The 13,530-nt window shown below is 42.6% G+C and overlaps 1 protein-coding gene across 1 annotated transcript in view; it reads left to right on the top strand.

Moving 5' to 3' along the window:
- LAMA1 (laminin subunit alpha 1) overlaps nt 1–13,530 on the top strand; it is a 196,766-nt gene that overhangs the window by 113,120 nt on the left and 70,116 nt on the right. The window contains exons 20-26 of the mRNA XM_066353047.1: nt 6,768–6,874; nt 7,190–7,370; nt 7,997–8,133; nt 9,210–9,446; nt 10,844–10,987; nt 11,592–11,771; nt 13,245–13,430. Of these exons, the coding sequence (XP_066209144.1) occupies nt 6,768–6,874; nt 7,190–7,370; nt 7,997–8,133; nt 9,210–9,446; nt 10,844–10,987; nt 11,592–11,771; nt 13,245–13,430 (1,172 nt within the window). The remainder of the gene's footprint in view (nt 1–6,767; nt 6,875–7,189; nt 7,371–7,996; nt 8,134–9,209; nt 9,447–10,843; nt 10,988–11,591; nt 11,772–13,244; nt 13,431–13,530) is intronic.

Genomic DNA, 13,530 nt, shown 5'->3' with positions numbered 1-13,530 from the left:
GTGCACCCTTCCATTAGAGGAGACGTGAGACTTTCCAAAGGGCTGGGCAGTGTTCCCGGGACTGAGATGAGGGAAGAGTCATGTTCTGAGGGAGATGCTAAGTGGTTTCATGAAGCAGATAGGATCTCAGGATGTATTGTAGGAAGTAGGGAGACTCTAGCCCTGGAAACTGGCATGCCTTAGCAGGGGTCGGGAACCTTTATGGCTGAGAGAGCCATGAACGCCACATATTTTAAAATGTAATTCCGTGAGAGCCGTACAACGACCCACGTACGTTACTCATTATCCAATAAAAATTTGGTGTTGTCCCGAGGACAGCTGTGATTGGCTCCAGCCACCCACAACCATGAACAGGAGTGGTAGGAAATGAATGGATTGTAATACATGAGAATGTTTTATATTTTTAACGTTATCTTTTTATTATTATTATTAAAGATTTGTCTGTGAGCCAGATGCGGCCATCAAAAGAGCCACATCTGGCTCTCGAGCCATAGGTTCCCGACCCCTGCCTTAGCGGTCTGTACCTGATCTATGGCCTCACATTGCTCTTCAGGGCTCTGCATAGGTCCTTGAAATAATGGACCAGGTAGAATCACTTACTGAGAAATGTAGATTTTCCTGTGCCCCAGATGACAGAATTAAAGCCTAAGGGCCAATATAGCCCTCATATTTTTTTACACAGTTCTGGAAGGAGTGAAAGATTAAAAATGTCAATTATAACTTTTTTGAATCATTTCCTGTAAATGTTGAAGGATTACTATGCTATTACAATTAGCAGACACAAGAGGGTGCTAGCGATACAGAAAAGATATTTTTACAAGCGTGCATAAAGACATCAACAAGGTTTTATAACACTGAGCCAGCAGTGTGACCAACCACCTTGACTGGTTATCCTATGATAGGTTATCATATTATATCTAATCATATAAGTACTTATAATAACTTGAAGGCCTTTCTGAGCAGTCAAAGTGATAATTTAAATTCTAGCCTTTAAATTAACGGTAGCTATTATAATTACTAGTAATAGACATTTTTATTATTTTTAGAATTTTTTATTATTATTCTATATCAGTGTTGTTCAAAAAAATATAAGACTCACATCTAATTTAAAAATTTTCACTAATCACATTTAAAAAAATTTATTGCCATGAAAAAGAAGAAAATCTTACCTTTTGTGACAACATGGATGGACCTAGAAACTATTATGTTAAGTGAAATAAGCCAGGCAGAGAAAGAAAAATATTATATGACCTCACTCATTTGAGGAATCCAATGAACAATGTGAACTGAGGAATGGAATTGAGACAGAGGCTGGATCAAAGGGACCAGAGGAAAAGAGGACAGAGGGAAAGGGGATGATAGGATGGGATAAACCTGAAGGGAAGGGGGGAGAGCGATGTTGGGAGGGGGGCAAGGGAGATGTTGAGGGGAATACGGGGGAGGGGGGATGCATTCAGGGTGACACTAGAATCTATGTAAACACAATAAATTAAAATCAATAAAAAATGTAAAGTTGAAACACGGGATTTTTAGAACAGTGAAATTATTCTGTTCTGTATGATGCTGTAATGATGAATACAAGACATTAAGTACAATAGTTTTTCAAAACCAATGGAGCTTTGCATCAAAAGAGTAAATCTTTATATATGCGTATTTTAAAAAATTATTTAGGAGTTTAGAAATCCCATGATGGACTACAGAGTATGACCAAATATAAATATATTCCAAATGTATGAAACAGCCTCACTAGAGAGGGTAGGGAAAAAGGGTACTGACCTAAGTGATTTTGGAAATGACAGGAGTCTGTAAGACTAAGGGCGAAAGGAATTCTATGTAAGTATCTTTCTCATGGGAGCAAATCTGAAACCACTATACTTGTACTTTACTGGGTGGAAGAATTAAATAAATGAATGGTGGGTGATGGCAGCCAAGTTGTTGTTGGAGTGGGAGGTTACAGATAAGCAAGGGGAAGACACTACAATTATCCATGTTGTAATTGATTAGAGCTGGAAATATCAGTATGAACTCATGTTTAGCTTAATATAGGTATAAGTGGTTACTTTAGATATGTACAAGATAGAAATATATATATGGGGTAGCAGCACACCCCCCAAAAATTATTGATTAATTTTTAGAGAGAGGAGAAGAGAGTGAAAGATCGATTTGTTGTTCCACTTATTCATGTCATCATTGGTTGATTAGTGTATGTGCTATGACCAGAGATCAAACCCACAACCTTGGCATGTTGTGACGACACTCTAACCAACTGAACTACCTGGCCAGGGCCAGTAACCACATTTTAAAAAGTAAAAAGGAACAGATGAAATACACTTTAACAACACATTTTATTTAACCCAATATATAGGAAGTATTATCATTTTGTCATGCAATCTGGTTTTATTTTTATTTTTTATTTTTTGTATTATTCTGAAGTTAGAAACGGGGAGGCAGTCAGACAGACTCCCGCATGCACCCGACCGGGATCCACCTGGCATGCCCACCAGGGGGTGATGCTCTGCCCATCTTGGGACGTCACTCTGCTGCAATCAGAGCCATTCTAGCGCCTGAGGCAGAGGCCATGGAGCCATCCTCAGTGCCCAGGCCAACTTTGCTCCAATGGAGCCTTGGCTGCGGGAGGGGAAGAGAGAGACAGAAAGGAAGGAGAGGGGGAGGGGTGGAGAAGCAAATGGGCGCCTCTCCTGTGTGCCCTGGCCGGGAATCAAACCCGGGACTCCTGCACGCCAGGCCGACACTCTATCACTGAGCCAACCAGCCAGGGCCGCAACCAGGTTTTAAAGTGTCAATGACATATTTGTTTTCTTTTTAATATTGAGTCTTTAAAGTTTAGTATGTATTTTATACTCTATTTCAATTAGGAGGCTTAATTTTCAAGAATACTTGATTGTACTTAGATCACACAAAATTTAATGTTGAAGAAATTGGTTCATATACCCAAGTTATTTAAACTTTTGAAAAGTGCTTCATTATGTAGCAAAAAGTCATTTTCCTTTAATACTTGCATCCTCATTGACTAAACTGCTTCAGTATTTTGCTTTGGGGATAAAAGGGAAGATACAAACAAGAAGGTCTGGGTGAGGAATGGAAGGTGAGGGGAGCAGGACGGGTAGCATTGGGTCTGGGTCCCAGTTCTTGGCCCAGGCAGCTGGGCTGGTTATGGATTGACACTGTCCCAGCTATTTAGTGTCTGAGCATTTATGACTTTTTACTCTTTTCTCATTTCCTCCTTCCCTATTCTTAGCTTTGATGAGGTGAATTTCTACAACTGGTTTTTGGATATTTCACTAGCAATCCTTCCAGATCTATTACAGGGTCCCTCTTATGGGCTTCCCAGAGATCACTTCCACACACTAATGTAATACCATATTTTATTATACTAGCCCAAGTAAAAATCCTGATACTCAGTATCACTGACATGGGAAGACTTATGGAGTTGCTGGGAAGGTGTTTGAACATTTAGGAGTTCAGGAATTGAGGAAATAACAGAAACTGGAGAAGTGTCTGGTGTCACATGGTGGTTGAAGTGGTGGACGTAGATATGATTGTCCAGGGCTAAGGGTGGCGCTGAAGGACAAAAGGGTGTGGAAACCCTACCGAGGTCTAATGTGATATGAAATAAGTATGGTTCTTATGAGAATTAAAATATACGTAGAGAAGCTGGCAGTTAGTAACCAGCAACTATTTTAAATTAGTATTATTTATAAGATGATCAACATTTTTATTAATAACGGCTGTTATAATTTCTATTATAGAAGGATATGGAAGCTGTGTGACCTATGGCGAGTTACACATCTTCCTAAGGTTTAGATTTCATACTGAAGAATAGAGAAAATCGTAGTGCTTTCCTCCTAAGTTTGTTACAAAGGTTAAATGAAATATTGCCCGTGACATGACAGGCACCAACTGACCGGCACAGAGCATACTAAACATGATTTGTTATTGTCATCATCAACGTCTTGTGATGATCATACTCACAGTGAACTTTGCAGTTTCCCCAGAGGAAGGAGAAGCTGTAAGTGAGACACAGAAGGGAGGCACAGAGGGAAGTAAGTGAGAAATAAGGAGAAACCAAAGGGTAGAGGTCCCGAAACCTTGGTAAGAGGGAGGTTCAAAGAGAGAGTGTGGTCAGAGGGTCCCCTAGCATAGAAAGCCATGGCAAGAATCTGCTCACTGACTTTACACATGGGAAGCCCCTGGAGACTTTAGGTGTGTCTTAGCAGATAAGGGGCCCCAGAGGGCACTGGATGGTGCCTGCTAAGGAGAGGGCTGGGGAAGAGGACAGGAGCACTGGGGAGATGGGCCCTGGGGAAGAAAGTTGTGTTTGTAATGTTTTCAATGGGAGACGAGAGCTGTTGGATGCTGAGGAGTGTTTTAAGATATAAGTTTTATTGTTATTTAGGCATGGCAAAGCCAGCAGATCAGGTGGTGACTACCACTGAGAAGATAGTTTGTTGCTCACAGATGCCAGGAGGAGGGGACATACAGCAGCACGGGATCACCCCGTGGGGAAGCACCCAGGTTGGCCAGCAGCGGAAATGTGGCCTAGGACCTTTATTGTGGTTTCCTCAGAAAGGCAAGGGAGAGTCAGGGTAAACAGGTTTTTCATTGGTGGGTTTGAATAATTCCAGCAGCCTTTGGAGCATAGGGGTTTCCTTTAGCTGTCTGAGGCATGGCCCAGGGGTGATGGGTTAGGGCAGGTGGGGGGCGGGTGGGATGCAGGAGCCCAGAGGAACTTGTGGGCCCTGGTTGGTTTACATACGAAAGGTCCTGGGGCTTTCACTGTCTCTAGACGTTGACCAGCTCTGGGAGGGATAGGCTCTCCAGTCTGCCAGGTTCCAGAAGTCAAAGCATCAAAAATACAGGGGGGAAAAGGCATGTTTGATGTAAAGAGTTAGAGGAGTGTTCAGTTCTGGCTTCAGGAATGGACAGAGCATGAATGGGCAGTAGTGAGTGGGCCCACAGCACTTGGCCCGCCTCCGCAGGGGCTGTTCGCATCAACCCACTCACACCAGAGAAAACCTCCTGTGAAGAGAGTCCCCAAGCCTGGCCATAATCAGCCGAAAGGCAGAATTCCACTACCTTCCTCCTGACCTTCAGCCTTCCAGAGTCCCACGGCTCTGCATCCCCTGCAGCGTGCTGCCGCCGAGTGTGCTGGGCTGGAGATCATTTGCAGTTTTTCTTTCTTTTTTTTTTTTTTCCATATGATGGACATGGTGCATATTCTGAGTGCAAGCTTTCATAAACAGTATATGTCGCTGGGATATTTTGTCAGCGAGCATAGCAAATATTTTAAGGGAAGTCAATATTGACAGCCGTGGGATGCATACCAATGAAACCTTTTCTTGGACTCATTAAATTGCATCACTTTGAAAAGGTGGGGAGTTTTATAGCTTTAATCATCTATATTGTAATTGTAGATAAAATGGAAAAGTCTGGCCTGAAGGTAGGTATATTAGAACTACAAATGACTCATGAGTTAGAAAAAGGAAATATTTTTCATTAAGTTATGAAATATAATGTTTCTATAGGTTGGTGTAAAGAAGCTTTAAAATATTAAATAAATATAGACATAATAGAAATGAAAGAATATTGCTAAATTGATTTTGAAATCTCTTATATTTTTTTTAAATGAAGATTTGTGGAGGAGATACCCTAGTGGGTCATTTTAAAAAATTTCAAAGAGCCTGACCTGTGGTGGCGCAGTGGGTAAAAGCGTCGACTTGGAACGCTGAGGTCGCCAGTTCAAAACCCCAGGCTTGCCTGGTCAAGGCACATATGGGAGTTGATGCTTCCTGCTCCTCCCTCTGTTCTTTCTATCTCTTTCCTCTCTCTGTCTCTTTCTCTCTCTGTGTCTCCTCTCTCTAAAAAGATGAATAAATAAAGTGTAAAAAATAAATAAATTGTAAAAAAAATTAAAAAAAAAATTTCAAAGAATTTGTGAAATTGGTCAAGTTAGTTTGCTAATTATTATTGTAACAGCTTCAGTAGTTTATTTCTCTGTGATGGTTTCTCTATCAACTTTATTTTGGCTTACTCTTCAGAAAAATACTAAATATGTGAAGCTATTGCAAAGTAATATATTTATTTATTAATATTTATTTAAATTTTGATTGACTTTAGAGAGAGAAATGGAGAGAGAGGGAGAGACATCATTTATTGTTCCACTTATTTATACATTCATTGCTTGATTCTTGTACCCTGACTGGGGATTGAACCCACCACCTTGGCTCATTAGGACAATGCTCTAACCCAGTGGTCCCCATCCCCCCGGGCCGCGGACCGGTACCAGTCCGTGGGCCATTTGGTACCGGTCCACAGAGAAAGAATAAATAACTTACATTATTTCCGTTTTATTTATATTTAAGTCTGAACAATGTTTTATTTTTAAAAAATGACCAGATTCCCTCTGTTACATCTGTCTAAGACTCACTCTTGACGCTTGTCTCGTAAGTTCGACAATTATATTTAAAAATACTGCAGTTTTTACGCCGGTCGCATAATTTTATTTTGTGCATTTATCCGTCCCACCCTAAAGGCTGGTCCATGAAAATATTTTCTGACATTAAACCAGTCCGTGGCCCAAAAAAGATTGGGGACCACTGCTCTAACCAACTGAACTACCTGGCCAGGGCTTATTTATTTATTTATTTTTATTTTTGCAATTTGAAACATGAATGCTTACAGGTTTTCCTTTGGGGATTAAGGGATCTTATCCAGGGATAAACACAATGTTTCTGTGTTTGTGTTAGCCTGCGACTGCCACGGAAAAGGCTCCCTTTCTGACATCTGCCATCATGAGACTGGACTGTGTGACTGCAAACCACACGTGACCAGACGGCAGTGCGACCAGTGCTTGGTAAGATCCCTACTGGTCATTGCATACAATTAAAGTATTTGTCAGCAATGTCTATCGTTGGCACATTAACTAACGTTGGTCCAAATGAAATAAATCTGTGACTGCTGGAAAGAGCTAACGCCCAAAACACAACTGTTTGTGTGCTAATCGTCCTTATCTGGAGAGGGTGTGTTCAGGTTTCCAAAGGAATGATGTCACGAACACTTTCTTACTCTATGAAACAGCCTATGTTTGATTTGGATAACGTCCTAATATTATCGCTCACTCTTTTAAATGTATTTTGGCTTCCACAATTCTGCCCCTTCTGTGACACAGCATGGCTATTACGGGCTGGACTCAGGGCGTGGCTGCCGGCCCTGTCACTGCAGCCCGTCGGGCTCCATGTCAGATGACTGCACGGAAGAAGGCCAGTGTCACTGCGTACCAGGTGTAGCTGGGAAAAGGTGCGACAGGTGTGCGCGTGGCTTCTATGCCTTCCAGGATGGTGGCTGCACACGTAAGCTTTTGAATTCATTCCTGAGACTTCATCGTAATCCCCAGACTTTCCTTTGAGCCCTGCTTGGACTTTTAATTTTGTTAAGTTCTTTCACTTTTCCTCTTTTTAACATGTAGTGTCTTATGCCTTTTTTTCTGTTTTCCTATTCTGGGTCCATCCATAAGCTTTGGCCAGGTTCTACTAATTGTGTGAGCTTAGGTTAATTCCTTAGCTTCACTTAACTTTAGTTTCCTCACTTGTAAAACGGGGAAGTTAATTATAATCTCCATCCAGAATTTATTTTTAAGGATGTACGTCCTCTTTAACACAGCATTTGACACACACACACAAATGCTTGAGGAATACTAGCTCTATCTCTTCTTCCCACTTATCCCAGTTTTTCCGGTCTTTTCTGTTTCTCTCTGTGTGACCCGATGATCAGTCTTCCAACATCATCCCTTGACTGACAGGAGCAGTCACCTCCCATGAGACACAGAGGGGTCTTAGGTCTCATATAGTCTCTTTTAGGAACTGGAAGAATGATTTAGATTATCAATAAAAGAGAAATAACTTGTAGCTTCAGCTCTTATCCCTTCAGTTGCACCAACGGTCCTGACCCGTGGCACCACCATCTGTCTCTGCCATAGCCTGCGCCTGCGCTCACACTCAGAATACCTGCGACCCAGCGTCGGGGGAATGCCTCTGCCCCCCTCACACTCGCGGCCTAACATGTGGAGAATGTGAGGATGGATTCTGGGGCTACGACCTGGAGCTCGGATGCCAGGTGTGCTGTGGTCTCTGCCTGTGCTTTCCTGAGAATTGCTTTGCAGCAAGTTTCATTCCTTCTCTTTGATCTGTTCGCTTGACTGTCACCTGTTGAATAGCTATATTTAAAACATTATAGATGGTAGGACTCAAAGTGAAAAAAAAAAAAAACCCAGCATGCTTAAAATACATTATTTTAAATTTTCTTCAAAAACCTAACTGTGCAATTGATAGTTAGAAGATCAAAAATTGGCCCTGGCCGGTTGGCTCAGCGGTAGAGTGTTAGCCCCAAGTGTGGAAGTCCCAGGTTCGATTCCCGGTCAGGGTACACAGGAGAAGTGACCATCTGCTTCTCCAGCACTCTCCCTCATCTCTCTCTCTCTCTCTCCAGCCTCCAGTAGCCATGGCTCATTCGAGCAAGTTGGCCCAGTCACTGAGTATGACACCGTAGCCTCTCTTCAGGTGCTAAAATATATTGCTCATTTGCCAAGCAATGGAGCAATGTCCCCAGATGGGCAAAACATCGCCCCCTAGTGGGCTTGAAGGGTAGATCCTGGTTGAAGCACTGCAGGAGTCTGTCTCCCCTCCTCTCACTTAATAAAAATAATAATAATAAAAGAAGATCAAAAAAATTTTTAGTGTCTTTTGAATATATACTGCAATGTATACAGTCTTGAGAACAGGGCATAAACCACTTATTGGGGGGAAAGGGTTATGTCCAATCTTCTAGGGTTCTAGTTTTCTATGTAACTTTCTTCAGTTTAAAACCTAGATATAGTTTGTGTTTTGAAAATTACTTGGGAAAACTGCTTGGCTTCTAAAATCATGTTACTGGATGGTGTGGACATATGAAGCAGATTGATGTCAGGTCACAGTGCTGGCCCAGAGTGCTTGTGCCACAAAGCGCACAAATGCCTGGCAGTGTAGACCCTGCTTTCTGTTGGCATGTGGCCACATGAATCCATGCAGCATTGGCAGGAGAGATCGACGCATTTGTATAATTTCCCATTTTGGGTTTTCCTGTAATTCATATGTGTGTGCACTGTGAAAATGTAAAAGCTGCCTTTTTATTTATTTAAGTTTTTTTTCTTTCAGGCCTGCCGTTGCAGTGATGAAGGGTCAGCCAGTCACCGGTGTGATGTGCTCACTGGCCATTGCCGATGTAAGCCTATGTTTGGGGGACTGAACTGTGATCAGTGCTCCCTGGGTTTCAGAGACTTTCCAGACTGTGTGGCCTGTGGCTGTGACCTGAGAGGGACGTTGATGGACACCTGTGATGAGGAACGGGGTCTTTGCAGCTGTGCACAGGGAACCGGTACCTGCTCTTGCAAGGTATGGGTCCTCGGCGCTCCACTCTCCTCCTTTCCCCCACTGTGACTTTCAGGTTTTTCACTATTTATAAGCAGTAATCATCCCCGGTCAGGAATCAGCCCACTACCCCCTGGCTTCCATCTCACCAGACCTAGGAAAGGACCAGAGAAGGTTGCCAATGACCTCCTTCTAACAAAGCATCATGGTTGTAGACGGGTCTCATCTGGAGTTCACACTACCTTCCAGACCAGGGGTCCCCAAACTTTTTAGACAGGGGGCCAGTTCACTGTCCCTCAGACCATTGGAGGGCCAGACTATAAAAAAAACTATGAACAAATCCCTATGCACACTGCACATATCTTATTTTAAAGTAAAAAAACAAAAAGGGAACAAATACAATATTTAAAATAAAGAACAAGTAAATTTAAATCAACAAACTGACCAGTATTTCAATGGGAACTATGCTCCTCTCACTGACCACCAATGAAAGAGGTGCCCCTTCCAGAAGTGCAGCGGGGGGCCAGATAAATGGCCTCAAGGGGCCGCATGAGGACCCCTGTTCCAGACCTTAGTTTAAGTCTGTGTATGTTCTTATAGAACTATGGATGATTCTTTAAATGGAACTTTTACTGGTTATTACAAGTGTCAGATGGCAGAACTGATTTAAGAACACTGAGTTTTTTTATTGTGTGTTCCAGTTGACTAAGTAGTGACTTGTCTTGGATGTACAGGTAAAATATAACACTGGGTTAAAGAAGATATTTGAATTTAGATCTGGCACCTAGTCATTTTCTTGTATGTGCTGGCTAGGCTAGAGAAAACTGGGTGTTTCTTATTTTCCCAGGAGGTAAGATTTCAACATCATGTTTCATTCCACGTATTGCTATTAATATTCCCATTATGCTGCGTTAGAAGGAGGTCATTGGCAACCTTCTCTGGTCCTTTCCTAGGTCTGGTGAGATAGAAGCCAGAGGGTAGTGGGTTGATTACTGACCGGGGATGAGGAACGGAAAAGTCATATACATACTGGGAACATCAGTGAATATCTCTGGCTGCCCATATTCGTGATAGCAGCTCTCATTACAGATGGTCTGACCAAGAGGGAGCTGGCCATGGTCTCCACGCTGACTGGTCACCAGAGTCACCTGGTACCTCCCTGAGAGTCTCATCAGGGAATCTGTATTTTCCTAAAGCTTCCTCGATGATTGTGATCATCAGCTGTTGTCTGGGAATCACTGATGGAGTTTTTGAGAGAACTGATCCTCAGAGGTTAAGGAATTTGCCTCAGGAAGAGCTAATTCAGGGATGTTTGTTGATCCAAAATTACTTTTATGGTTTGGTTTGTTTCATTTCCCTTTCTTCAAAAATCATGCCCCCCTACCCAGGTAAAAATGAGTCTATTATATTTTCCCCTTTAGGAGAACGTCCTTGGACTTCAGTGTGACCAGTGTCGAGTGGGCACCTATGCCCTCCGTGCCGACCACCCGCTGGGGTGCACCCCGTGCTTCTGCTTTGGGCTGTCACAAGTCTGCTCAGAGGCAGAGGGTTATGTCAGGATGCCAGTAAGTTAAGCATGAAGCTCAAACGTTCTGTTTTTAACCCCTCTCTCCTTGGGAGTCGGATGAGGGTAAAGAGAAACAGTCAAGTTCCTACATTCAAGTGTGCTCTTCTGGCATCAGGAACACTGAGAAACTTACTTGTGTTCATTATGAATCAGAACTCTGCTTCTGCTGTCCAAAGAAATACGTGGAACCGGAACTCAAAGCATTCGGCGTTGCTCCTTGGCTAACTTATCAAAAGCTTTAGATGGAGAGAAGATAAAACACAACATCTGACAGTCTCCTCCACGTAACTGAATACTGTCCCCCTTTAGCAACAGTTTGATACTAAATGTGGTAGCTGAAAACATGTTCGGTTCATTTTCATCTTGATGTTTAAGTTTGAAGGAAGAGTTTTTATTATTCCTGGGGTGGTTTGTTTGTTTGTTTGTTTGTTTGTTTATTTATTACTTTTTCTTTTGAAAAATTCTTACTGCTCTTCCATTATTCCTGTTTTAATTATGAAGCTTCTTGTCGGTGGGATGGTGGTAGAATCTGACATCTCAAAGGTATGGATGGAGCTAATTATTCATGTTCTAAAGTGCGTTTCCCTTCTTCCCATGACTAGATAACCCTGGTCTCAGATCAGCCTCTTCTGCGTGTGGTGTCACAGAGTAACCTCAGGGGCACGACCCAAGGGGTGTATCACCAGGCCCCCGATGTCCTTCTGGACGCGGTGACCGTCAGGCAGCATGTCCACGCGGAGCCGTTTTACTGGCGGCTGCCCGGGCAGTTCCAGGGAGACCAGGTGAGGCCCACACCCAGCCTGGAGCTGTACACACTTCTGGGGCTATGGGTGTCATTTGAATCCAAACAGACTGTGCTGGCTTATTGTTAACCGAAGAGGTTATTAACATCTTCTTCTGAGTGGGGATGGAGAAGTTAACACAAACTTCTTTTGAAGTCTTTTAAAGTTGAAATCATGTTCTTCTGTTTCTTAAAGCAGTCAGTCATTCAACAAATGTGTATTGCTTTTACTCACATGAGGTCCACACAAGCCTGGGTGGTGCTGGGCCTATGAAGTCTTTCTCAAGAAATTGTCACCTGGTGTGGCGTTTGGTTTATATAAACATCGGAATCTGTGTGTGTGTGAACTCTGATCTTTCACATGTACAAATATACATCCAGTGAGCCTACAGACATAGATAACTTGTAATTGAAAGGAGCTTAAAATAACTGGGACCATTACTACATTGATTTGTCATTCTGGAGCTTACCTTTGTTAGCATCAGAGGAAGTAGGGAGGTGATGGATGTGTCTGTGGTTTTGATAGGGTTTCACAGGTATAGACTTATCCCCAAACCTATAACGTTGTCAATATTAAATACGTACAACTTTTTACAGCCAATCATCCATTAATAAAGTGGTTTAAAAAACTTTTCTTATAGTCCACATATAAGTGGCAATGGAGTGAAGGGAGGTCAAAGTGGGCAAAGGGGTCAAATATCACATCGTACAGGAAGAAAACTATGCTTTGGCTGGTGCATACACAAGAGAGCCCACAGATGTTAAACGATAATGTTGAAACCTGAAAATTATATAATATTATTAACCAGTGTTACCTCAATAAGATTAATTTTTTAAAACTTTATAAAAATCACTTAACAAAAAGAGGACTATAGCTTAAGTCAACTTAATTCATAATTTTTTTTTGCCTTTGTTCTTTTATTTATTTATTTATTTTTATTCAGTGAGAGGAGGTGAGGCAGAGACAGACTCCTCATGTACCCCGACCAGGATCCACCCAGCAAGTCCACCAGGGGGAGATGCTCTGCCCACCTGGGGCCCTTGCTCCATTGCAACCAGAGCCATTTTTTAGTGTCTGAGATGGAGGCCATGGAGCCATCCTCAGTGACCGGGGTCAACTTGTTCTAATCAAGCCATGGCTGCAGGAGGGGAGGAGAGGGAGATAGAGAGAGAGAAGCAAGAAGGAGAGGGGTGGAGAAGCAAATGGTTGCTTCTCCTGTGTGCCCTGACCAGTAATTGAACCCAGGATATCCTCACACCAGGCCGATGCTCTACCACTGAGCCAACCAGCCAGAGTTAACTTAATCCATAATTAAGTAGAATTAGAAGGAAGCAAATTCTAGACAACAAATCCTACCCATGTGATATTTTTTTAAAAATACAAGATCTCTTTCAAATGGCAGCAGGCATGTAATGGAATATTTTTAAACCAATGCTGTGTCAGAGAGGTAAACAACAATTTACTATTCAATAGCTCATGGCCTATGGCGGCAAACTGAAGTACAGCGTGGCCTTCTACGCCTCCAATGGCGTGGGCACCGTCAACCTTGAGCCACAGGTGCTCATCAGAGGAGGCCGAACCAGAAAGCAAATCATTTACATGGACGCCCCCGCACCAGAGAACAGCGTGAGGCAAGAGCAAGAAGTGGAAATGAAAGAGGTGATCATGTGCTCTTTTCATATAAGCCCCACAAAGGTGTGAACTTGGCTATGGATATAATGAAGTCACTAAGCTGTTAGTCAGAGAGAGAGATCTCAGA

Source organism: Saccopteryx leptura, chromosome 11, assembly GCF_036850995.1.
Source record: "Saccopteryx leptura isolate mSacLep1 chromosome 11, mSacLep1_pri_phased_curated, whole genome shotgun sequence".
NCBI lineage: Eukaryota > Metazoa > Chordata > Mammalia > Chiroptera > Emballonuridae > Saccopteryx > Saccopteryx leptura.
The sequence above is the reverse complement of the archived record's forward strand: the minus strand, read 5'-3'. Positions and strand labels throughout refer to the sequence as shown.